This window comes from Elephas maximus, chromosome 11 (genome assembly GCF_024166365.1).
Source record: "Elephas maximus indicus isolate mEleMax1 chromosome 11, mEleMax1 primary haplotype, whole genome shotgun sequence".
NCBI classification, from domain to species: Eukaryota; Metazoa; Chordata; class Mammalia; order Proboscidea; family Elephantidae; genus Elephas; species Elephas maximus.
The window spans coordinates 44220540-44248396 of NC_064829.1; the positions used below are offsets into that span (position 1 = coordinate 44220540).

General features: G+C 40.9%; 1 protein-coding gene across 5 annotated transcripts in view; it reads left to right on the top strand.

Annotated features, from left to right (window-relative positions):
• The window catches only part of FHOD3 (formin homology 2 domain containing 3), a 509300-nt gene that overhangs the window by 290814 nt on the left and 190629 nt on the right, over positions 1-27857 (top strand). For all 5 annotated transcript variants that reach the window (XM_049901902.1, XM_049901903.1, XM_049901904.1 and 2 more), the window contains one exon: positions 17190-17284. In XM_049901902.1, coding sequence (XP_049757859.1) covers positions 17190-17284 — 95 coding nt within the window. The remainder of the gene's footprint in view (positions 1-17189; positions 17285-27857) is intronic.

Below are 27857 nucleotides of genomic sequence, written 5' to 3' on the forward strand. Positions count from 1 at the left end.
GACTTCTTCTCACGTACTTTGGACATCAGGAAGGATCAGTCCCTGGAGAAGGACATCCTGCTTGGTAAAGTAGAGGGACAGTGAAAAAGAGGAAGACCCTCAATGAGATGGATTGACACAGTGGCTGCAACAAGTGGGCTCAAACATAGCAACGATTGTGAGGTTGGTGCAGGAACAGGCAGTGTTCTGTTATACGTAAGGTCGTTATGAGTCGGAACTGACTCGATGGCACCTAACAACAGCAGTCATTGACAGCCAGTAATGACTATTAGGATGGCAAAACAGTTCAGTTCCCATGAACACGTGATCATTACAGCTGCCAGGAGATATGTAATAGACAAATGTGAGTCTAAGGAGTCCTGGTGGTACAACAGTTAAGTGCTCAGCTGCTAACCGAGAGGTTGGCAGTTCAAACCTACGCAGCGGCTCTGCAGGAGAAATACCTAGTGATCTGCCCCTATAAAGATTACAGCCAAGTAAACCCTATGGGGCGGTTCTACTCTGTTACATAAGTTCACTGTGAGTTGAAAGTCTACTCAATGGCACCCAACGACGACAACAAAATGTGAGTCTAATGCAGGATGGGCGGAGGTGAAGCCTGTGGACGCACAGCCATACTGCCGGGGTTGGCTCTGTGAGGGTGGGATACTCCCTTGCCCATCTGGGCAAGAACACAAGGCCAGGTCTGGAGGCCAGACCACCTGACTCCAGAGACATGGTCTTACTTCCTTTTATGATTTTCTTCCCTGGATATGAGGCCATTAATTTTTAGCCAGTTAGTATTTCTGATATAATTTTTAAATGTATCTGTGTATTTGTTTTTTTTGGAAGGCAGATAATAGTAGACTCACAGTCAACAGAGAGATTTGATCATTATTTATTTTTCTAAAAGAAATTTCAGTTTCTTCACCTTCCTTCTTTGAACCTCATTGATTTAGAGCTGACAGAGATGAATGAGTATGGCCACAGTAGGAAAGTTCCTGAATTTTTTTTTTTTTTACTATTCTGTATATTTTGGTTTTGTTCCTGGTCATGATATGCACATAAAATAATATCATGAAAATACATTTGGTAAGCTTGTAATGCTTCTAAAGAATTTAGGTTTGACCAAGTGGTAGGCAAGTGACTACTACACTGAATCATCATTTTTAAAAAGCCCTTAAAATCCCCTTGTGGAGGTCCACAGTAAGGTGATAAAGTCCTCTGGCAAGAAACTCAGAGGTGGTCTTACTCGTGAAAAAACATTACTTATTGAGTTACATGATGTAATGGTTTTGAAATAACCTTTAAAATTAAAAAAATTCAAAACAGTGTCTGTCAAAACATTAGAGTCCCTGGGTGGTACAAACTGTTAATGAGTTCATCTGCTAACCAAAAGGTTGAAAGTTCTAGTTCACCCACCTTGGCGCCTTGGAAGAAAGACCTGGCGATATACTTCTGAAAAATCAGCCATTGAAAACACTATGGAGCACAGTTCTACTCTGACACACCTGGAGTTACCGTACATCAGAATGGACTCAGTGGCAACTTACCGGTTAGTTGATCAAAGCATGCAGCAATGGAAAGCTTGGTGAACACTTCATGATCCCAGGGAACCATTTCCAGCAATCCCCCAGCTTGTGGGGGCAGCAGGCGAGGCTGAGGGCAGTAGTGCTTCCTATCTGCTCTCTACCCACAGTCCTGTGTGCCCTTGGAGAGCACAGAAGACAGTCGTCAGGATAGGGGGACTTGGTGTTTTTTGTGTTTGCCTTTGGTTAGAAGCAGATGCTGGTACTGAGCACAGCTGTGGAGAGCCTGACTGGGTCCAGCACAGCTGTTGGGGCACTGGCTAGTTTAGCATCTACCAGTGGTTCACAGCCCTGGCTGCACGGGAGAATCACCTGTGGAGCTTTGAAAAACACGGAAGTCAGGTCCACATCCTCAGCCAGTTAGGTGCTGCAGGTGGGGTTGAGGGGGTGGAGGAATGGTTGTTTAAAACTTCCAATGTAGTGATTCTTCTCCCCTGCCTGAGCTGAGAACCCTGAGGGTGGTCAGTATGTGAGACCACCAGATAATCACATAACATTAAAGGACAAATATGAGTTGTCTGTAAGTCGAATGTTCATAACCTGAGGACTTACTGGATGCCACTCAATATAAATCAGGCCTCTATAAAAATCAGAAGTACACTTCTAGGCACTACTTAAATCAATAAGATATATTGCTATATAAGATATATTTTAATGTACATACAGTGAAACCTGAGAAAGCCAGAACTTGTTTAAGGAAGAAACCTGTCAAAGAAGAAAAACTCAAATATTTTCCATTAATAGAGAGTGAAGGAGCCCTGGTGGCACAGCGGTTAAGTGTTTGGCTGCTAACCAAAAGGTCAGCAGTTTGAATCCATCAGCCGCTCCTTGGAAACGCAATGGGGCAGTTCTAGTCTGTTCTGTAGGGTCGCTATGGGTTGGAATCGACTCTATGGCAATGGGTTTTTTGGTACTAGAGACCAATAGAAAAGTGGTAAGCTGCACCCTGTCAAAAGCGGAAAATTTGCGGGACCCAGAAAAACAAGTCAGACCCGTCGAGCTCCAGCTCTCACAGGTTTCACAGTATGTATATTAATAAGTATACTAATTCTGTATTCTCTTCATTTAGGATTTCAACACCTTTAGAATTTTAAGTTACTGAAAACCCCTTCCATCAACTTATATGTATCTGAATCTGCAGACATGTACCTAAGGGTGTGTGCTGCTGGCCCCCGACAGGGTGGTGGCTGTCTCCAGGGTGTCCTACCTGCAACCCCGGAAAAGGAAATTACCTGTGTTCTGTATACGTAAGAATCACCTGGGGATCTTGTTGAAATGTAGACTCTGATTCAGTATATCTAGGGTGGACATGCACATTCTCAGTAGGGGTTTGAACTGGAATGAACCAGCATGAAGCCCTGCTTGCAACAAATTCTTCATCACGACCACCTTCACTTGGTGCACTTGCAGCTGCTAAATCACTGAAAAGGCTTCCAGCCTTACCTGAATTAGTGTGAGGCTAAGTAAGAACCTTTTTTTAAAGAACCGTATGCACCTGTCCTGACTTACCTAAAAATTCGACTTAAAGACAGAGTCAGGAACTGATCTCATTCATAACCCAGGAGCTGCCTGTATTAAAAGATAAAGGCAGATTTGGGGAATCACATCTGGGAAACCTTGGATTACATGTGCAAACGATTAGTAGAAGAGCGCCTCCTAGTGCCGGGTGCTTCACATTACATCCCTACGAGGGGCTTTGGAGCAATGAGACTGCAGAGCATTAGAGCTGGGGCCTTGCAGGCCTTCAGTTTCAACTTCTGTATCTCCCAGATGAGAGAGCTGAAATCCCAGAAATCCAGAGAGGTTAATTAACATAACAGCTGAACAGGAACTGTGTGACTCCCAGCCATATGCAGTCTCATCTCATCCTAACAACATGGAATCCAGATTGGACTTGTCTTTCCATTTTACAAGTGGGTACACTGAGGCTCCGGAGGCTGGGTAAATTGCCCAGTTTCAGAGCTAGGAAATGGTGAAGCAACTGCAAATCACCTCCTTCCTGGGCCCAAGGCCTGGGAGTTTTCCTTGATGCTGTACTGCCCTGAAAGCAGAGACTCACGTCTTCTCTTCTTGTGCCCTGGAAGCTCAGCTGTCTTCTCTCAGCTAAGTGGACCACATCCTTCATGAAGCTTCTCTAATTATTCAGCTTCACACCTACCCCACCCTTCTCTGACTTGGGTATTTATGAGCTCCATCCCATTTCATCTCACTCCTCTTGGGCTTAATTGCCCTCTGCAGCCTCACGCTTGATGCCTTTGTCACCTCAGTAACCAGGTTAGGCCATTCCAAGTTTGATGCCACATATGTGTGTCCCCTGAGTGTCCCCTCCCTGGGCCAGCAAAGGAGCCACTCCTCCCCAGGTCCCTGGTCAAGTCCTTGTCATTGACACGTGGTGCCACCCAGATCCCTTGAGGGAAGAGCCAGGGTTAGAATGAACACGTGAGGTTGAGCAGGATGGGTCCTGGTCACTGCTGGTCTGTGGTCTATTTCTGGTTCATTGCATCTCAGGCTCTGAGAGACTCCTTGGCAAGCCTGTGTGTTTGCAAAGGTATTTGGTTGGATGTAAGTCCTGGAAGATAATTATGGAGGAGACAATTAAAATGACTGTTTTTCTTTCCATAGAGAAACTAGGAGTCTGCCAGAATTTTTTAGAGGCGCAAAGCCTATTAAAACTCTTCTTCATTCCTTTGGTTTCTCCTTATCTGAAAAGCAGGGAATGTGGGGTGGGAAAGATTGAGAGAGGCCAAGGCTGGTAGGTATACTTGGGACTGCAACTCCTCAGCTGTAACAGGGCTGTGATGCTGTGGTGGTGGGTGGAGAACCAGTGACGAGTCGATTCTGACTCATGGCAACCCCATGTGTGTCAGAGTAGAACTGTGCTCCTCAGGGTTTTGAATGACTGATTTTTCAGAAGTAGATTGCCAGGGCTTTCTTCCCAGGTACCTCTGGGTGGACTTGAACCTCCAACCTTTCAGTTAATAGCCAAGCACATTAACTATTTGCACCATTGCTGGAGAGGGCCACCTAGTAAACCTTTAATATCAGATTTAAACTTTGCTGCTGGTAGGAAGATGAATGAATAGGCCAGAAAGGAATCAGTTCCCTGTGTGGTGTTAGGTGGGTGAAGAGGATGAGGCGACCTTGGCTGCATGATGTCCTGGTGGGAAAGTCTATCAGAAAGGACTACGTCATGATCCTGTTTTAGGGACCTTGGGAGAAGGGCCCTCCCTCCTCTGAGAGTTGCTGATTAAGCTTGTGAATGTTAAGAGAGGCCCTTAGGCCTGATTTATTTTAAAAATTATCTTGGGGACCTTTTTTGGGAAATGGGCTTTCAGGGATGGAGAGAGGTTGGTAATTTTTCTAAGAATGCTCTTGCAAATTTGCATTGCAAATACTGCTAAATGTCAGCAGGGAACTCAAAACTCTGACACCTCGTTGGAGCTCTTTGTGCTGATTAAATTCTTGTCTCCAGCCTAGAATTGGCAGCTTATTCTCCATAATTTTCATGCAGTAATCAGTGTTGAAAGAGCACTTCTTTGGCAGTTGCCCTTGGGGAAAACTGGGCCTGGACTTGTTATTTAAGGCAAACAATTAAGTGGAAGGGAATAATAAGAAGGTGGACTCCAAGGTCTCCATTTCGTTCCAAGAATGTCAAAATTATCCATCTCTTTTCAATATTTACTGTGGACTTTGGTGAATAAGGAGATTTGGGATTGGCAGATCCACTCCAGAGTTAAAGAAGAGTGAGCTTTAATGAGCTGATTAAAATAACTTGAAATCACTTCTTTATGATGAATTAGCCCTTCCCAGAAGGTGAAGTTTTACTGGTACTAATGATTTTTCTCCCCTTTCTGGAGATAACTTTGCTTTAAAACTTACTGCGGATTGTCAGACCCCGCTCTCTTCTAGCTGAAAAAGCAGTGTTGATTGTGGTGGTTAGTATGGGCCTCCAGGAAGAACTATTGTATCCAACATGCCATGACGTCCCCATCTTCACTCCCAGTGGGGCAAACACAGGTCAACCCCTCCAAGAAACCAAGCCCTAGTGACCACTGATACTTGTTTGTGGCAGAAAAATGCCCATAGAGTACAATAATGTGTCTTTTCTTTTTCATACCATTAGTCTAGTTAGTTTGTTTTTTTCTTTCTGTACTTTTGGTAGAAATAAATAGGAGTTATTTGCAGTCCCATTTTTTTTAAATGGTAAAATATCTGATCTTATGGACTGGCTGTAAAATAGGTTTTCCTTTATAATGCTTTTGTGAAAAGAAAATCAAGTCGAGAGTGGGAAGGCAAGGTGTAGAAAGGCAAACTGAACCGCTCAGACATTTGCAGGCAGGATCTTTTTGCCCTGTGGAGGAACCCTAGGCTGAAATATGCAGGTGAATACTTAGCTTAGAAACCAAAGTCTTGTCTCCTACCTAAGAAGGGCTGGTTTGTAGTAAAAACTTGTGATATACCCATAGTCATAACAATGCTTTAAACAAACAAAACATTGTGTTAAAAATACTTAGGCCTAAACAAAATAACTCCCTTAAAAAGGCATGAATCTCCCGATGCCCACTTGTAGGACACATGTGACCTGTAATACACATTGAAAGAATGGAGAGGGGATTATTAAAAGATGACACAGGAGAGCAATACTTAAGGGCTGTCTGTTTTAAAAGTCAGGTAGCTGTGCCAGGAAGGAATTACCTTTCAACTTCTTCCATGATATTTTTGGCATCATTGGCTGAAGAGAAGGACATGAACGAGCAGGCAAATGACTGATTTGGGATTGTATTTTTCTATTTCTCCAATGGTGTAAGAAATGAAAAAAAAAAAAGTCAAGTCTGTCTCTGGTTCGTAGAATACATATACATTTTATACGTAAGGGCTTCTCTTAAATGCAAGGCACATACCTAATTGAAAAATTAGTAGGTCTAGAATGGAAGCCATTGATGGTAGCAGTAGGTTCAGGCACACAGGAGCCCAGAGGGGCTGGGCAAGAAGCTAAGAGCCCAGCAGGATGGCTGGAGGTGTGGTGTGAGGGAGTCAGAAGGTTCTCAAAGCTTCAGCTGACATGTTTGATGCTTTGGAAAATTTGGTGGTTAAAACATCTCTTAAGGATTGGAAAAGGGATGGGAATCAATATAAGGAAAGCAGCAGGACCAGCAGTTGTTATAATCCGGGACAGACGATGGTAACAGATCTGAGGCAGTGATGGAGGGAAGAAATGGTGACTTTGAGGCCAATTTCAGAGGAAAAATTGAGGGAATTAGGTGACTCACTGGCTGTGGAGGATGAGGCAAGTAATCTGGAAGCCGGAATAGTAGATTCCAAATTATATTGGCTTGAGACTTACAGGAAAAAAAAAGAAAAAATACAAGTGTAAATTTGGTATACTTTGGCATTTTCTGTTTTATTTCCTGAAAAAATACATTGCTGGTCCATACTCCCTAAGTTAATTTCATAACCCATTAATGGTGTTTGAAAATGCAGGTGTACAGTGAGCCACAGTATCTAGCCTGGGTGGTTGGTTGCTGTGTGCTGTTTAACAGAGCCCCTTAGGACCTACTGCAGTTGTCTATGTTAGGCTTCCTTTTAGGAGTTCCTTTGAGTAAAGGGCTTCCAACTTAAAACAGAGAAAGAGAGGAGAAAGAAAGAGCAGTTTAGTGTACCTCAAACAGGATGAACCCAAAGAAATGCACACCAAGATCCATCATAATCCAACTACCGAAAACTGACAAAGCCAGTGGAAAAGTTGAACAAAGTACACTAACACTTCACATGACCTGAATTTCTCATCATGAACCATGGAGGCCAGATGGAAGTGGAACATTTTTAATTTGCTGAAGGAAAGAACTATTAACCCAGAATTGTATATCCAGCAAAAATGAAGACGATACAAAGGCATTCTCAGATTAAGGAAAACTAAGGGAATTCTTCACCATCATACCTGCTCTAAAAGAAACGATAAAAGAAGTTTTTCAGATGGAAGGGAAACGATGCTAGCGGGAAACTTGGAACGTCAGGAATTATGAAAAAACAAGAGAAGTGGTAAATGCCTAAATATAATAGACCATTCCTCTCCTTTCAAATTCTTTAAAATATATTTGATGGTTGAAAGCAAAAATTGTCTAATGAGGTTTTGAAAGTATAAAAACATATAAGACTACAACATAAAGGAAACCTGAAAACCTAACCAGTTCCAGAGTCGATTCTGACTCATGGCAACCCCATGTGTGTCAGAGTGTGCTCCATAGGGCTTTCAGTGGCTGTGATCTTTTGGAAGAAGATCACCAGGCCTTCCTTCCAAGGCGCCTCTGGATGAATTCATACTGCCAGCCTTCCGGTTAGTAACCCAGCACTTAACCATTTGCACCACCCGACATAATGAGGGGAGGGTAAAGGGAACTGCATCGTGGCAAGGTTTCTACGTTCCACTTGAAGGTGTAAAATATTGAAGTAGACTTTGCAAAGTTAACGATGTATATTGTAATCCCTAGAGCAACATCTAAAAAAACTGTATAAAAATATATAGTAAGATATACCATAGAAAATTAAAACAACAGTAAAAAAATGTTGAAATAATTCAAAAGAAGGCAGGAGAGAGAAAACAGAGGACTAAAAAAAAAAAAAAAGGCAGAAAACAAATAATAAAATGATAGACCTACATTCAAAGCTATCAATAATTACAGTAAATGTAATTGGTCTAATCATAGCAATTAAAAGACAGGTTATCAGAATGGATAAACAAAGTAAGCCTGACTAAGTGCTGCTACAAGAAAACCACTTTAAGTATAACACGATAAAAAAAAAAAAGGTGGTTTAAAAGCAAAAGGGTACAGAAATAAGGACCATGCAAACACTAATCAAAAGAAGGTTGAAGCGACTCTATTAGAGAAAGTAGACTTCAGAGCAGAGAAAATTAGAAGACATTGAATACTGATAAAGAATGACATTGTAATGATAAAGGGGGTCAATTCACCCAGAAAACCTAATACTACTAAATGTGTATGCACCTAACAACAGAACTTCAAAATACATGAAGCAAAAACTGACAAATGAAATGGGAAATAGAAAAATCCTCAGTTATCTTTGGAGACTTCAACAGCCCTGTTTTGGTAACCGATAGAACTAGTGTATCAGAATTCAGCAAGGATAGAGAAGAATGTTAGGTGTTGTCAAGTCGATTTTGACTCATTAACGACCCCATGTGACACAGTGGAACTGCCCTGTAGTGTTTTCTTGGCCGTAGTCTCTACAGAAGTCAACCAACTAGATCTAGTTGCCACTTCTAGAGCATTCCACCCAAGTACAGAAGAATATACATTCTTTACAAATGCACAGAAAACCTTCACTAAGGTAGACCATATCCTGGGTGGGTCATAAAACAAACCTTAAGAAATTTAAAAGAATTAAAATCATACAGGAAATATTTTCTGAACATAATGAAATTAGACTATAAGTCAATAACAGAAAGGTAACAGGAATATCTACAAACACTTGGAAATTAAGCAACACTTAAAATAATCCATGATTTAAAGAGGAATTGTTCACAGAAATGATAAAATATTTTGAACCAAACAAAAATGAAAGTACAACATATCAAAATTTGTGGGATGCAGTTGAAGCAGTGCTTGGAGGAAATAGCATTTCACATTTATGTTAGAATACTTGAATCAATAATATAAGCATCCACCTTAAGAAACAAAAAAAGAAATTCAAGTGTATCAGGGATCTCCAGAAGAACAGAACCAATAGGCCAAATATATGTATGTATTTTAGGAAATTGGCTCAGGTCCTTGTAGGGGCTGGGAAGTCCTAAATCTGTAGGGCAGGCCGTCAGGCTGGAAACTCAAGCCAAGAGTTGATGTTGCAGTCTTGAGTTAAAAATTTATAGGGCAGACCAGTAGGCTGGAAACTCAGGCAGGATTTCTTTGTTACTGTCTTGAGGCAGAATCCCATCTTCTCCCAGAAACCCCAGTTTTTGCCCTTAAGGCCTTCAACTGATTGGTTGAGGCCCACTCACATTAATTATCAAGGGTAATCTCCTTTACTTGGAGTCAACTGATTGTAGATGTTAATGATATTTACCAAATATTTTCCCAGCAGCATCTAGACTGTTTGACCAAACAACAGAGCACCGTAGCCTAGCCAAGTTGCAACATAAATTTAACCATCACAACAGGCACGTAAAAGGCAGGAAATTAGTAAAGAATGGAATTAATGAAATTGAAACAGAAAAGCAATAGAGAAAAAATCAATGAAACAAAAGCTGGTTCTTAGAAAAAAAAAATTGACAAGGGAAAAAAAAAGACACTAATTGCCAACATTGGGAATGAAAGAGATCTCATAACAGACTCCACAGACATTGGGTAACAAGAGAGTGAGCAACTCTAAGCACATAAAATCGACCAATTCCTTAAAAACTACAAACTACCAAAACTGACCCAAGATGAAATTGATAATCCAACTAGCCATATTACTACAATTATTATTATCTGTAACTATAAAAGAAAGTTAGTTTGTAGCTAAACACCTTCTGGAGAAGAAATCTCCAGGCCCAGACGATTTCACAGGTGAATTCTACAATCTCTACCAGAAAAAAGAAGAGAGGATGCTTCCCAGTTTATTTTATGAGGCTAGCATTACCATGGTATGCAAATCAGACCAAGACTGAATACTCCAGAGCAGTGTCTCTGGTGAACATGGATGCAAAAATCCTCAACAAAGTTTTAGCAAATCAAATCCCACAATATGTTAAAAGAATAATGTATCATAGCTAAGTGAGTATGCAAAGTTGTGTTTAGTATTTGAAATTCAGTTGATGTAAAGTATCATATTTTTTTTATCATATTGAAATAACCTAAAGAAAAACCACATGATCGTATCAATTGATGCAGAAAAAGCATTTGACAAAATTCAACATCCATTTATGATAAAAACAAAACTAAAATCTCAGCCAACTAGAAATTGACGTGAATGTCCTCACCTTGATAAAAGGCATTTACAGAAACCTACCCTTAACATCATAATTAACGGTAAAAGCCTAAATGCTTTTTCCTAGTACTGGGAATAAGACAAGAATGTCTGCTGTCACCGCTCCTGTTCAACATTATACTGTAAGTTTTCACCAGTGCCATAAAGCAAGGGGAAAAAAAGGCATTCAGGTTGGGGAGGAAGGAAAAATATGGTTCGTATTCACAGAAAGCGTTATCATTCATGTATAAAATCTCAGGCAATCTACAAAAAAAAAAAAATCCTAGCATTTGTAAGTAAGTTTAGCAAAGTTGCAGGATACACAGTCAACACACAAAAATACATTTTATTTCTATATACTAGTAATAATTGGGAATGGAATTTTTTTTTTTTAAAATACCATTTGCAAAAGCTCCAAGAAAACTGTAAAATACTTACAGATTTAATAAAATGTATACAGGCTCTGTATGCTGAAAATTACAAAACACAGATGAAAGCAGTCAGTGACCTAAATAGATATATATATGTTCATGGGTTATAGAAAATTTAACATAGTGAAATGTCAGTTCTCCCAAAATTGGTTTATAGATTTAATGCAATTTCCATAAAACTTCCAGAAAGTTTTTTTTTTAGATTTAGATAAGTTGTTTCTAAAATTTATATTCTATATTCAAAAGAACTAGAATAGCCAAAGAATTTTGAAAAAGAAGAATGAAGCTAGAGGAATCACACTACCTGATTTTAATACTTACTATAAAGCTATCTTTTTTTTTTTTTTTTTTTTTAATAAAGCTATCATGGAAACCCTGGTGGTGTAGTGGTTAAGTGCTACAGCTGCTAACCAAGAGGCTGGCAGCTCAAATCCAGCAGATGCTCTTTGGAAACTCTATGGGGCAGTTCTACTCTGTCCTATAGGGTCGCTATGAGTGAGAATCGACTCGACGGCAGTGGGTTTGGTTTTGGTTTTGGTTTGGATAAAGCTATCATAGGGAAACCCTGGTGCCATAGTGGTTAAGTGCTATGGCTGCTAACCAAAAGGTCGGCAGTTTGAATCCACCAGGTGCTCCTTGGAAACAATATGGGGCAGTTCTACTCTGTCCTGTAGGGTCACCATGAGTCAGAATTGATGGCAACGGGGTTTTTGTTTTGTTTTGTTTTTTGTTTTTTGTAAAGCTATCATAAAACGGTGCAGTACTGGCAAAAGAATAGGTGGGCAGATCAATGGAACAGAATAGAGAAGCCAGAAACAGACCCACACAAGTAAGTTGTTATTAAGTGTTGTCGAGTCAATTTTGACTTATAGTGAGCCATATGACAGAGTAGAATCCCGTAGAGTTTTCTTGGCTGTAGTCTTTATGGAACTCAATTGCCAGGTCGTTCAGCCACAGAGGCGCTGGGTGAGTTCAAACCGCCAACCTTTGTGTTAACACTCGTTCCCTCAACTGCTTGCGCCACTAGGGCTACTTCTGTAAAGATGAAAAACCAGACCGATTGCCATTGAGTCACTACAACTCTTAGAGACCCTATAAAAATTACAGCCTAGAAAACTCTGTGGGGCAGTTCTGCTCTGTCACAGAGTCACTATGAGTGGAAATTCAACTCGTCAGCACCGAACAATTGGTCTGACAGTCTCATCCTCCTCACCTATCATCAAAACGTGAATCACTAATTTTCATGGCACCTGTGACCCAGACACACGAGTTTTCAGGCCATCTATTTTTTTTTCCTGTGTGATTTTTTTTTTTTTTTACTCACAGACCCTCGTTTAGGCTTTTTGCGTTTAATCATAGTGCAGTATTAACCCAGTTGAATCTATTTAGCGCCATCTTGTGTCTCGAGTGGGTTTTACAGGAAGGATTGCTTTGGTATTAAAACCCAAAAACCAAACCCAGCGCTGTTGAGTCGATTCCGACTCATAGCGACCCTGTATAGGACAGGGTAGAACTGCCCCATAGAGTTTCCAAGGAGGGCCTGGCGGATTCGAACTGCCGACCCTTTGATTATCAGCCATAGCACTTAACCACTATGCCACCAGGGTTTCCAGCTTTGGTATTGGGGTCATGGTATATGTTTATTTGGAAACCCTGGTAGAACAGTGGTTAAGAGCTAGTCTGCCAACCAAAAGGTCAGCAGTTTGAATCCACCAGGCGCTCCTTGGAAACTCTGTGGGGTAGTTCGACTCTGTCCTGTAGGGTCGCTATGAGTCAGAACTGACTCGATGGCAACAGTTTAGCTTTTTTTTTTGGTTATGTTTATTAGACATTGCCGTGTCAATTAGACATTAACTTTATGGTGACTAATCTCCTCCAGTGTAATCAGATCGCAGAACCAAGGAGGGGAATAGATCATGGAAAGTTTATAGAAAGTCACTTTGGTTCTTAATTTTTGATGTGCCTTCTGCTTTTATAATAGCTGCCGGGTTTTCTGTGCATTTCCACGGTACCGGAGGCCCTTAGCAGTTAAGATAGAGCCTTCATTCCTGGCTTCTCATCTAGAGGGAGATGTACCTTCCAGGAAGCTGAAACGTCTACACCATCTCGCCCCTGTGCTGTTAGGCTGATTTGGGGGAAGATGCTAAAATGTGCCTTGGGCCTGGCTTCTTCAACAGTGAAATTTAGAATTGGGAAAAGACTGTGGTGTGAGTCCTCCTGTCTTGGAGATTTGCCAGTTTGCTTTGGGAAAGAGGAGGGGATAAAGGAGTAAAGGGAAAAATGGGGCAGAATGTGCTCAACTCCGAGTTCTTCCATGGGGGCTATGTCTTTTTGAAGGAGGCAGGGGTGTGCTGGCTCCCCTTCTTGACGTCCACTGATGAGCTCGTCAAAATTCTACAAACAAAGAAAAACACCCAATAATCTACATTATACAGTCTTACTTCTGCTCCTCTTGGTATATTTGTTGACTTTTCCATTACAGATGTTGTTAATGGAAAAGAGAAAAAAAAAAAATAGGAAGAATCTATTCAAAGGACGTACACCTAATCATAACATTTAATATTTTATGGAGTTTCCTTTCCTTCTATGCATCAACATTTATTTGTTCTATTGAATTTTGTGATATTTATCATTTTATACTTAGTTTTTAACTTAGCAGGAACATTTCATAGCTTAGGACGTTGCTTTTGCAAATTACTGTGTATTCTGAGTTATATAACTACGATAGATGTTTAGTTTTCGTTAATATTTTGATATTATAAATGACACTCCTGTGGACATCTTTGCTATATTTATTTATTTTTTAATTTTAATTTAGAGTAATTTCCTCAGGTTAGATTTCCCAAATCACAATGACTGGGGCAAAGCTTAAACTTGATTTTCAGACCCTTGTTATGGACACTTAAGAGCCTACCCATAGGGCTGTTGTGAGTACTAATAACACCTATAAAGTCCTTCTTTCAGAGCGTGGCACACAGTGGGCACTAAAGAAATGATAACAATTTTTAAAATAATTACAGCACAAAATGACTTTATCAAGGGTTTATATTAATTTGCACTGCCATCAGTAATATATTAAGTTTCTTGTTTAACCCCTGCCCCCAGCATAGGGTACTTAATCATTTCTTTTTAAAGTATCTTTCTTTGGCCGTTTAAGTGAAAATGCCACCATTATTGTTGTAATTTGCATTTCTTTTATTATTATTATTTTATTATTAGTGAGAATGAACAATTTTACACGTTGTTGTAAACCAGCTTGTCATCTCGTTTATGAAATGCTCGTAGCTCTTTTTTTGGCATTTAATATTTTCTTATCAGTTTATGTGAACTACACCCACTCCTCACTTATCAACATGGTTAGGTTCCAAAGACCAGGTCATTATTCAAAAACTGGAGTTACACAAAAATGGAGGATGATTACATTGTTACCTAACTGCCAAATCACATCATTACATAGTTATCAAGGTACATCATTATGTAACTGCCAAACTACAGCACATAACTGCCAAAGCACCAAGAATCATGGCCCAGTCAATATGACACATAACCATCACAGCCAGTGCTGATCTGGCTTTGCACCTTGGTGTTTTTTACTGCCAGACATACATCATTAATGCACAAAATAGTTGGATAGTACATTTTTTTACTGTTGTCATAAGTGTGAAATGTTGGGTAATGAGATAGTTGATAAGTGAAGCATAGGAGTATTTACAGGTTAAGTAGTTTAATTCTTTATCATATTTGCTATTGTATGTCCATTTATCTAGTATTGTACTTTTATATCAAACTTTGGTAGTTTTTTTTGCATAGTGCCTGTGTATTTCTCATTAAGATGAAAAATTATTTAGGTTAGAATTGTGATCTCTTTTCATTACAGTCTGTGGGTGAATTTTTTTTATTGACTATAATATTACTTGTAAATGATAATATTGACTATTCATTTTCAACCATTTTCTCACTATTTTTTATGTTTTATTAAAATGGCCAAAAATTCCATAGCAGTGTTAAATAATAATGGGATTAATGGATGTCATTTTAAAGTTGTTATTCCTGATTTTAAATAGGAATATCTCCAGCGTTTCACCATTAAATAGATTATGAATTTTTATTAAAAAAATGCTATTTATCATGTAAAGGGTATACCCAGTTTCTTTAAATTTGGAGATTTTACTATTTAGGAGCATAATTTTTCTCAGAATGATTTTAAGGTTTTATTATTTGATCTTTTGTTTTAAGGGATAATAATGAGTTTTCTAATATCACATATACATTTATATACTTGTAATTAGTGTATCCACCACCTGTCTGTCAGTTTGTCATACTGTGGTGGCTTGCATGTTATTGAGATGCTGGAACCTAGGCCACCAACTGGTATTTCAAATACCAGCAGGGTCACCCGTGGTGGACAGGTTTCAGCAGAGCTTCCAGACTAAGACAAACTAGGAAGAAGGACCTGGAGGTCTACTTCTAAAAAAATTGGCCAGTGAAAACCTTACGAATAGCAGCAGAACATTGTCTGAAATAGTGCTAGAAGATGAGCGTTTCAGGTTGGAAGGTACTCAGAAACACAGTGGCTGCAATGTTGGGCTCACACATAGCAACGATTGTGAAGATGGTGCTGGAGCAGACGGTGTTTCATGGTGTTGTATATAGAGTCGCTATGAGTTGGAACCAACTCAGTGGCACCTAACAACACTAATTAGTCTATTCTCACTATTTTGTGTTTTGCTCTTTTCAATCAACACCATTTCATATAGATTGTTCACTACAAACTGCACACAAACTCTGTCTGTAACGTATAAAAAGAGAAAATATATCAGTGTATTAAGAATGATTATTCTTAAACAATGAAGTTATGAATTATTTTCATTTAAAAACACTTTTCTGTATTTTCCAGTTTTCTAAATGAGATTATCTGTTATGAGAAAATAAAATTATGTTGCCTAAAAAATGTCAGTGCCAGGCCAATTAGTTATGGGTGAAGTATGATTTAGGAGGTCAGACATGATTTAAGAAAACCTACTTATTTAGGGTACATAAAGAAACTTTGGTGGTGCAGTGGTTAAAGTCCTCTGCTGCCAACTGAAAGGTTGTTGGTTTGAATCCGCAAGCCTCTCCACAGGAGAAAGATGTGGCAGTCTGCTTCCATAAAGATTATAGCCTTGTAAACCCTATGGGGCAGTTCTACTCTGTCCTACAGGGTCACTGCGAGTTGGAATGGGTTCAACGGCAGTGCATTATTTAACTTTTTTTTATTACCTAGACTACAATTTATCTTGATGCTTCTTGTTGTTAGGTGCCATCAAGTCGATTCTGACACATAGTGACCCAATGTAACAGAATAGAACTGCCCCATCGGGTTCTCTAGGCTATAATCTTTATGGGAGCAGATTGCCAGGTATTTTTTCCCATGGCACCTCTGGTGGATTCGAACTGCCAACCTTTCAGTTAGCAGCCAAGCGCTTAACCATTTGGCCACCAGGGCTCCGCATTTTGATAAGGGAGCTTAAAAATTGAGTTCATGTTTGTTAAAAAACAAAAACAACATGTGGCTTTTATGTTTCTTTTTGAAAAATAGTGATAACATGCTGTAACTATGTTTTCCCAAACTAAGAGTTTGGGACTTGGTGTCTGACAAATGATTTTTTTTTTTTTCTCATAATTTCTGATATTTTTATCTGAAAACCTTTAAAAGGTACTACAAATAATACTTCAGTTTATATTTAATCCCTTACTGAAAGGAATTGCATTAGCTCAGGATGATCCCATAGAACCTGGGGTCTGCTTGACCATTAGCTAGGGCACTAGACTGGTTGCTTTTGGAAATTTCATTTGTCTTCTTGGCCCCAGCAGAAGGCCATGACCCAGACACCATCTCACAGGTATCTTCATCCCTGTCTGGGACTACACACAGATATAGAAACATCAAAACATGCATTTGTACATCAAGACACAAAGAAACAAAAATCACTGGGTTTGGTGTCTAAATTGCACCCTGAAAATGTTAGGAATAGCTCTTGTTTTTTCTGGTGTGGTCAACACTTTTCCCTCTGAAACGACATTTAGCTAATTTCAGAGCTCAGGAGCGTTCTTCAGATTTGGTTGTTAACATACTGTATACTTAAAGTATCAAAAGTTTGATGGACATTATGATTGTTGAAGATTGTATTTATCTATGAAACCATAATGTCTCCTTGTTTCTTTTTTTTTTTTTTCTTTTCTGTAGCTTTGGGCCAGATTATGTTGTATGTGGATGGGATGAATGGAGTCATAAAGCACAATGAAACCATTCAGTGGCTTTACACTCTCATTGGGTCAAAGGTAAGAGAAAGTTGTGATTAAATATTTTTTTTAGTTTTCTTTGAGTATTTTATTTCAGTATGCATACCATATACCTTCCTGAGACAGTGTTGCAGAAAGAAATCATATTTAGTTTTACTCAAGGCTTGTCACAGTGCAAATGACAACTACTACCTTATAGATTTTAAAACACATGTAAATTACTAGTAGCTTATAGATTCTCAATGCATGTGCCTTTTTTTCTTCTTTCAAGCTCCAGTCAAATGGCTTTGGCACATTTGGTTTTTAATCTTTAATTAAAACATTATACCGACTCATAGTGACCCTAGGTACAGTATTAATCTTGCCTGCTGTATTTCATCTTCATATATGTTCGGCTACTTAATTACATATTTCTGTGCTGTATGTACATGTATGTGTATTCCTATATGTAAGGAGCCGTGGTGGTGCAACAGTTAATTACTTGGCTGCTAATTGAAAGATTGGTGTTTGGAACCCACCCAGCAGATCCTTAGGATAAACCTGCTGATCTGCTCCCATAAAGATTATAGCCTAGAAAACCCTGCGGGGGCAGTTCTACTCTGTCACATGGAGCTGCTGTGAGTGGAAGTGGACTCAGCGGCGTCTAACAACCTTCCTATATGTAGATAAAAGAATTTGAGAATGCTTTTTTCAGCTATACCATGAATTATAATAGTAACCAATGTTTGTTGAAGATTTACCAGGCAACACACTAGTGTGTTTTACAAGCTATTCTATCATTCAGTCTTTGTGAGACCACTATAAGGTAAATAATGTTATCCCCATTTTATAAATGAGGAAACTAGGGCTTCATTATGAGAATCTGTCTAATTTTCCCGATAGGCCTTGGCAAGAGCTGGCCTGACCATGCTTTGGTTTACTGTGCTTTAGCCTAGCTACACTTTGACTCTGAGGTCGCTACCCTCTCAAGAAGTGCTATTCCAGGGAAGCAGACCTGCTCTTTCACTAAAGAGGTGCCTGAAGGAGGGCGAGGCTCTGCATTGCTCTCTGGGTTCTTGGTTTGGGCCTTTAGGGACCTGGCTGGGGGAGGGGGGTGGGAATTTAGGAAACCGAGTAAGAAGTGATTCTGTCCTGAGCAGGTGCAAATACAGATGATTGGAGTGGGTTCAGCTCTGGGGAGCAGGAGCAGTGAGGGTCATGAAGGAAATCAAAGTGCCTGGAGTGGTGGCCAACAGGGTCAGACAGATGAGGGTTGGCCTTGAGGGCCTAGGTTTGGAATTTGAACCAAATTTAATAGGTTACAGAATCAACATAGCTTCCCAGGGTCCCTGTAGAGCATGTGGTCAGCCCAGACTGTTCCCCATCCCTTTATTTACTGTGTCTCCACTTCGGTGAGACTGTCGCCTCCCCTTGTCTGTCACATTACCTGCTTCTCAAGTTACTGGACTCCACTGTACTTTAGGAGCACTCAGCTCTGTTTTGTTTTGTGATGAGAACAATTCTAGTTTTAGGCTATATCTTCTCAAAATTTCCCAGAGCCCTGGTGATTGCATCCTTGTGGGGTGGGAGTGCCTGTTCTCTGTGGTTTGTTGTGTGCCTTCCAGCTGATTCCAACTCACAGCAACCCTGTGGGACAGAGTAGAACTGCCCCACAGGGCAGTGGAAACCCTGTGGGGCAGTTCTGCTCTATCCTACAGGGTCACAATGAGTTAGAATCAACTCAACAGCAATGGAAGCAGACTGCCACATATTTCTCCCGTGGAACAGCTGGTGGGTTTGAACGACTGACTTTTCGGTTAGCAGCCAAGTTCCTAACCACTGCACCACCAGGGCTACTTTCTCTGTGGATGGGGACTTGTAGATAGATATCTGCTGAGTCCCAGTTCCTGGGTTGCCCATTCTATCTTCTTCTGTTTTCCTCTTCCCAGTATTATTGATGATAGAATCTTTTTCCCATTTCATGAAAGAAGCAGTTACAATTTCTCTCAGGAAATTGAAAACCTTTTTTTTTTTTTTGGCTTTGTTTTCTATGAAAAATGGAAACTACACTATTTTCAAACCGATGTAGGTGACCTTAGAAGCTGAGTGGAATGCTGAGCCTATTCGGTTAATTTAGCCAGGCCAAGGAAAAATTTCTGTCTCATATTCTGTTGTACTGTTTTCTGTTTTCCTTTCTTTCTACTGGAGACCAGCGTCCTGATTTGGGGAACCCGCCCCCCCAAAATTCATGTTCATTTGGAAGCCACTCCCTCCCCAAGGCTCTCTAGATGGTCTTGAGGAGCCCCAGACTGGAGAGATTGAGGAGATTGTACAGATAAAAACTGACTTTTGATACATGTCATGCCTGAATTTTAAAAATCTGTATAGCTTTTTATGGTGTGTCAGTTATCTAGTGGTTCTATAACAGAAATACTGCAAGCGGATGGCTATAACAAACAAATTTATTCTTTTACAGTTTAGGAGCCTAGAAGTCTGAGTTCAGGGTGCTTGCTCCAGGGGAAGGCTTTCTGTCTCAGTCGGCTCTGGGGGAAGGTCCTTGTCATCAGTCTTCCCCTGTACTAGGAGCTTTTCAGCACAGGAACTCTGGATCCAAAGGGTACACTCCACTTCTGGCTCCTCTTGCTCAGTGGTACTGAGGTCCCTCTCCTCTCTACTCACTTCTTTATATTTCAAAAGAGATTGACTCAAGATGCAGCCTAATCCTATAGATTGTATCCTGCCTCATTAACATAACTAATCCTGCTTCGTTAACATCATAGACGGTAGGATTTACAACACATAGTATAATTATATCAGGTCACAAATGGAGGACAACCACACAATACTGGGAATCATGGCCTAGCCAGGTTGACATACACATTGGGGGGACACACTTCAATCCATAACATTCCACCCTTTGGCCCCCCAAAATACATGTCCTTGCCACATATAAAACACATATACCCTATCATGTCATTCCAAAAGTCCTGAATCAACTCCAAGTCCAAATTCCATTCTGGGGCAAAATTCCTCTTCCTCTGTGAAATCTAAAATACAGGTTATCTGTTTCTAAAGTACAATGGAGAAACAGACACAAGGTAGACATTTCCATTACAAATGGGAGAAATTAGAGGGAAAGAAGGGATAATAGGCACCATGCAAGTCCAAAATCCACCAGAGCACATTACATTAACTCTTAAGGCTTGAAAATAATCCTCTGTTCTCTGAGACCATTTAGGCAGTTGCCCTTCCCCCTAGACTCTGGGTGTTGGTCACACTTTCTAGATTCTGGGTGGAGGCCCCTAGACCCTGGGATTCAGTTTTGCCTCCCAGGCTCACTGAGATGGCGATTCTGGCACTCATGAACAGTAGCCCCACACTCCAGAAATGAGTTGCTGAAGACCTGACTCTTTGAAACCTAGCATGCTGTGGCCCTACCCTTTGAGAACCAACAGGCCATGGTTCCACCCTTTGAGACCCTAGGGTCATGGCTCCATCCTTTGAGACTAATGCAGTTCTGCTTCCCATGCTCCTTGTCTCTTTAGCTTCTGCTTTCTGGTTCCTAGGCCTCTTGGACCCTCAGCCCTCTTGGGCTGGCCTGGCCTCTGCCCTGCTCAGGCAAGTGTTAACAAAGCTCTGTAGCTCTACCAATAAGTGCCCAGAGGCACCCCATTCTGCCAGTAAGCCACTGCCTGAAGACACTGAGCTCTCTTGCTCCATGGGTCAATAACCAAAGATCTGTTGACAAGTACCCAGAGGTACCCCACTCTGCCAGGAAGCCTCCTGCAGGAAGTCACTCAGTTCTCTCACTCTGTGGGTTGCCTCCTGTGCTGTCTCATGCAGTCTCCTGGTTCTGCTGCTGCTGCTTCCTGCCATCTGCACTGTCTCCAATGTTAAACAGATCTCCTCACTTCCTTTTGTGCTCTCAGCAGAATTGTCTTTGAGATCCATTCCACCAACAATCTCTTCAAGGCGATCTACGCTTTTACTTTTACTTTTAGGCACTTTGAAACTCTTCCAGCCTCTACCCATTCACAATTTCAAAACCACTTCGACATTTTAGGTATCAGAGCAGCACCCTCTTCCTGGTACCAAATTCTGTCTTAGTTATCTCGTGCTGCTATAACAGAAATACCGCAAGTAGATGGGTTTAACAAACAGAATTTTATTCTCTCTCAGTTTTAAGAGGCTAGAAATCTGAATTCAGGGTGCTGCTCCGGGGAAGACATTCTCTCATTGTCAGCTCTGGGGGAAGGTCCTTGTCATCAATCTTCCCCTAGTCTGGGAGCTTCTCAGCACAGGGACCCTAGATCCAAAGGATGTGCTCCACTCCTGGCTCTTCTTGCTTGGTGGTATTGAGGTCCTTTTCTTCTGTGCTCACTTTCTCTCTTTTATATCTCAAAAGCAATTGACTCAAGATACAGCCTAATCTTGTAGATTGTGTCCTGCCTCGTTAACATAACTGCCTCTAATTCTGCCTCATTAATATCATAGAGCATAGGATTTACAACCCATAGCATAATAATATCAGGTCACAAAATGGAGGACAACCACACAGTACTGGGAATCATGGCCTTGCCAGGTTGATACACATTTTGGGGGGACACAATTCAATCCATCACATATGATCATGATGAAACACCAACAACTAGCCCTATTTCTAACATACAATAAAACCTAGCATGCTTATGATAGGAAAAGCATCACTATTTTAGCTCATCTTGAGAGAGGGCGTAGAGTATAGGCAAGATCAGGACTGGTGGGATGGCAGGAAGGAAGGGTATCAGCGTGAGGAGGGAGAGAACATGCAGAGAGAAAAGACACAAAGAAGAAAAGAGGGGGGAAAAGTGAGAGCAGGAGGCCGGGGGAAAGAAAAAGCCATGAGAGAAAGAAAAAGGAGTTAACAAAAATGCATCTCTCTGCTCATAGGCTTAGCCTTTGGGGTGGCAGCAGCATCCTGTCGATTTTTCTTTGGAATTATTCTGTTAGGAAAACAAACAATCAGAAAGGAACACAGGAAAATCCTTATTGTGTTTCTAATCAGCATGAAGAAACCATAAAATAAAAACTCCTCAGCAATTAGTGTGTAAGAGCTTATAATTTACGAGCTCCTTTCCTTACGTAACACACATACCGGTGAAACCAGTTGCCACTGAGTTGGTTCCGACTCAGGGTGAACCCGTGTGTGTCAGAGTAGAACCGCAATCCACAGGGTTTTCAATGGCTGATTGTTTGGCAGTAGATCACCAGGGCTTTCTTTCAAGGAATCCCTGGTTGGGCTCAAACCTCCAACCTTTTGGCTAATGGTCGAGTACACGAACCATTTGTGCCACCCAGGGACTCTATAGCACACACCTTTAACCCTTGCCGTCCAGTCGATCCCGACTTATAGCAACCCTATAGGACAGAGTAGAACTGGCCTCTAGGGTTTCCAAGGAGCAATTGGTGGATTCAAACTGCTGACCTTTTGGTTAGTAGCAAGCTCTTAACCGCTGTGCCACCAGGGCTCCAAAGCACACAGAGCGTATGCTTATTCTACACTACAGTTGTTCAGACATGTGTCCTCTCCTCAGGGCCTCTGTCTGAGGTGGTGTGTTTGCCTCCTCCCTAGCCACTCAGGGGCATCAGTGCTGGGTCAGTGCTGACTTCTTTTTCCATCTTTCATTTTTTCAAAAGACAGTCCATAATAGTCTCTGGCTTCTGTGTCCAACACAATGCTGGTCACTGTGAGAAGAACAAAATAGATCCACGAGTCAGCCCCATGCCTTGGAGCTTGCAGTCTGGTTAGGAGAGAGAGCATGGGTGATGCCAGCAGCCATGTGCCACTTACTGTGACATCAGATACGGGTCCCATGTGACCTTGTAGTGTGCTCAGTTCCAGGCCGGTGGCTAAAAGCCAACAGTAGCAGCAACCACCACTGACCATTAGTATAGCTTTAATGAGATCAGCTCTTACTTACAGAACCGATAACAATATTCCCCTGACATAACCCCTACCACCAGGACTAGTTAGTGAGTAATCTGAGAATGAAGCTTCAATCCCCTCCTTAGAGATAAAGATTGGGGGATACAGCCATGGTCAATTTTCCCAATTCAAATTAAATTATGAAACCTGGAAAGCCAGGGTTCCTGGGGCTTTCTTTTGATACAGAGTTAGACTTCTCTTAACCTAAAAGGTTTACCCTGAGATCCTGTTGTTTTTGCTTTAAACAGGCACAGAGTTGAAGAGTGAAATCCAGGACTAGAGAAATCTTGTCATTTTGTTTTCATAATTCTTCATTTTCCTTCCATGAAAGGCAACAAGATGTGATTTTGCAGCCTGCCAGAGGGTCTTTATGTGATGCATATTTGCACATATTTGAGGCTATAGCCAGAGGAGAAAATAATGCATTTGCAGCCAAATAATTACTTAAAAAAAAAAATGTGTTTTCGGTGAAGGCTCGCACAGCAGTTTAGGTTCCCATTCAGTAATTTCTACACAAGTTGTTCAGTGACATTGGTTACAGTCTTTACAATGTGTGAACATTCTCAATATTTCCATTCTGATTATTTCATTTCCATTTGTCTACTTTCCTTGCCCCCCTTACATTCTCATCTTTGTTTTAAAGTAATTATTGACTGTTTGGTCTCATATAGGTGATTTTTTTAAAAGGAGCACAGTACTTAGGGGTGATATTCACGATTTTTTGAGCCAATTTGTTATTTAGTTACAAGGTGACCTCAGGGGCTAGTTCAGTCAAATAATTTTTAGAAGAAAGAAAAATTGTTTTCAATAAAGCATTTCATTCTATTTACATGAGTTCATCTTGTAAACTCCCCAGTCAGAGGTCAGAGGCAGAGGTACATTTATGACTTATCACAGGTTGTGGACTTTTTCTCTTATTAAAGTAGTTACACTTTTCGTACGTCTGGAAGTCTAATCAACTGGAGTCAGGTGTTCCAGCTTGTATAGTATGGCCTTTTGTTGCCTTAAGACAGAAAATCTGCCTCTCTGTGTTTGTATGAATCTTCTTCTGGCCCATGGTGGAGGTCCCAGGGGCCCTGTGACTAGACCCCTACCTCCCTGCCAGTTCTTCAGGGGCTCCTCCTGATACTGTCATCAAACCTACCCTCTGTCTTGCTGTTCACACTTCCTATGTTTTTCTAGTGGCCCCTTCGTATCTAATTCTTCCATTTGTACCCTTAGTTACTAATCACAGATCTCTAGACTTTTTTTGCACGTATGTGAGAGTGGGCATCTGTTACTTAGTGCTGCCCTAACAGCACTACTACAAGTGGGTGGCTTTAAAGGAAAGAAACCTGTTTTCTCACAGTTCCAGAGGCTAAAAGTCCTAATCAGGGTCTCAGCTGTGACTATTTCTTCTGTGAGCCTCCCTCCTGGTTTCTGGTGTTTGCCATCAATCCATGGAGTTCCTTGGCCTGTCTCCCCTCCTTGTATGTCACTATGCCTTTTCTGCCTGGTCTTTTTACGAGAATTCGAGGTCTGCATCCCACTGCTCTCCTGCCCTCTCAGGGGTTCTCTGTTGTGGATACACTGGTTTTGAGGTGAAGGAAATGTCACCCAAGGAGAGCTAAGTAGATGCTTCCAAGGGGCCTGGTGCTCCATGTGTTCTGGGAAATTCTGGTTGTTTCACAAGGAGGGGAGAGTTGGCGAGCTTGGAGACATGTTACTGATCTGTGTGATCCACTCAGATGACACACATGTGGGTGAGATGAGAAGTGATTTTTGAGATACAGTATATAAAAGAATCCTAGTCTTGAAGGGATGGCAAAAGTCATGTTAAAGATGTTCCCGATAACTGTCAGCCACGTTTCTGATACTTCTAGAAGCAGAGGGAGCACCATTTCCCCCCTTGGCCCAGCTATTGTTGGACACTGGAATTGGTGAAAAGTCTCCTTATTGGGACTCTCATTCGCCTCCCTGACATTAGCCAGTCTGTGTACTGCTTTCTGGAGCAGCACACACTGACTTCCCTGTGAAAGTTCTTTTAAGTACGTAAAGGCAGTTATCGCGTAATTATGTCCAAGGGAAACTCAATGGTTTCCTCCGATTGCGCTTGGGGATGTGATATCTAATTACTCATCATACTGTTTACCAACTGTTCTGTCCCTCTGCCTTAGGTATCTAGTGCTGCTGTAACAGAAATATCACAAGTGGATGGCTTTAACAAACAATTTATTCTCTCACATGATAGGGGGCTAGAAGTCCAAATTCAGGGCACCAGCTCTAGGGGAAGGCTGTCTGTGGGCTCTGGGGGGAAGGTGCTTGTCTCTTTTTAACATCTGTGAGCCTGACTTTCCGTGGAAATCTCCATGTGTCTTGGCATCAATCTTCCCCTGGGTCTAGGAGTTTCCTAGCACAGGGACCCTGGGTCCAAAGGACACATTCCACTCCCGGCTCTTCTTTCTTGGTGGTGATGAGGTCCCTTTCCTCTGTTTGCTTCTCTCTCCTTTTATCTCTTGTAAGATAAAAGGTGATGCAGGCCACGCCCCAAGGAAACTCCCATTACGTGGGATCAGGGCTGTGACCTGAGTAACGTCTTGTATCCTACTCTAATCCTCTTTAATATAACCTAATCTTGCCTCATTAACCACAGGTGGAGATTAGGATTTACAGTTACATTGGATCAGAAATTGGAGGACAACCACACAATGCTGGGAATCATGGCCTAGCCAAGTTGATACATATTTTGGGGGGACACAGTTCAATCCATGACACCATCTGAGAACTTTGTAGACCCAGGGGAAGATTAATGCCAATACACATGCCGATCTCCAAGGAACGCAGGACCCACAGATGTTGAAAGGAGATAAAGCTGACAGAGAGAAAGCTTTCCCTTAGAGCTGGCTCCCTGAATTTGGACTTCTATCTTCCTCAACTGTGAGAGAATAGATTTCTGTTTGTTAAAGCCATCCACTTGTGGTATTTCTGTTACAGTAGCACTAAATAACTAAGACATCATCTAATATAAAGAATAGTAATATGGTAGCCTCCTGGGATATGACATTATTCTTTCACAAATCCAAGGAGCCCCGACCCAGTGGATAAGTGCTCAGCTGCTAACCAAAAGGTCGGTGGTTTGAACCCACCAGCTGCTCTGTGGGAGAAAGATGTGGCAGTCTGCTTTTGTAAAGATTATGGCCTTGGAAACCCTATGGGGCAGTTCTGCTCTGTCCTATAGGGTTGTATGAGTTGGAATCAACTCAGTGGCAATGGCTTTTTCACAAATTCCACCTCCGATTCACTAGGCTTTTAGTAGCACTCTGGATGCTAGCTCAAATTGAGCTGGCAGTCCATTAAATTGCCCAGGTTTTCATCACACACCTTTGTTGACCAGTTTTTTCCATTCTTTAGGTCCGTAATTCATTGTTTTAAACCTAAATATAGGGCTTTGCATTTTTTTCCATTGATTTCAAGCCAGAGTTCTAGCCTCAAGAGAATTATGGATCTTGCTTTGGCTATTTATCATATTAGTTGTTAGTCCCAATTTTACTTGGCATAAATTTAATAAACAAAGTTTCTCTGTCATTGACAAAAATGTCATGTGGGACAGAGACAAGGAATGGGTAAACCAGCCCACCCTGTAGGTTGACATTGATTAATCATATACTTCAGGGCTCTTGTGAAGGAGCCTAACTCTGTGATCATCCAGCCTGCATTTCTTTATTGAGTTCACAAGGCCTTACTGCATCTGGCAGTAAAAGCTGGAGCTTGGAGGTGAAACACAGCTGTGTGATCCTAGGTAGATTATTTGATTTCTCTGAAGAGTATTTTTTCACCTATAAAATGGAAATAATAATAATGAAGAATATGTAACATTGACCATTATTCCATGTGCCCAGTATTATTAGTTAAGAACTCTTTTCCCATGAGTCCACCAGCCTCTTAGCTGTTAAGAAAGGAAATGTTTTCAGAATGCCATGACCTGTTTACCTTGAACCTGCAGATTGTTGTTTCTAAGTGCTTGTGAGACATTTTGTCAGGAAATCCACTGGAGGATCTTGCCCCAGAGATCAATGATGGATTTAGTAAGGTGTAGGATATAATTTTTAAACTTTGTCTTTAATTCTTTTCTGAAAATTAGGACAGCTACCTGTTTATAGAGTTTTTGGCCACTCTTCCCTGTTGTCTTGAGGATTACTGACTTTTAACTTTGCGTTGTATGAGGCACCTGCATTGAAAATTCTCAGAATATCTATTACTATGCTCAATTGTTCTTAGCAGTATTGCTAAGGCTCATTTTAATGAATCTATCCAAATGTGAAAAATGAAATACGGTTTCCATCTTTTTAAAAAAATATATTGAGATTTTGTAAATTTTATACAGCAAATTAGATTCCCATTTAAGTTTCCATCTTGATAAGTACAATTATTATCTTAACTCCTGTTCTTCCTCTAATTGGGCATCATCAGTCATACTGTCATTTGAGGAACATACTTTCCCAAGTTTCTTTACCTCCATATCTTTGTTTCTTCACATTAGGAAGCAGAGGTTGTACACCCTGTATTCATATGACAGAATATTATGTAGGCACTAAATATTGTGATTTTAAAATATTGCAGTAGCACTGGAAAATGCTTATAATATATTTAGAGTTAACTATAGCAACAGATTTTTTTGGTATGTAAGGA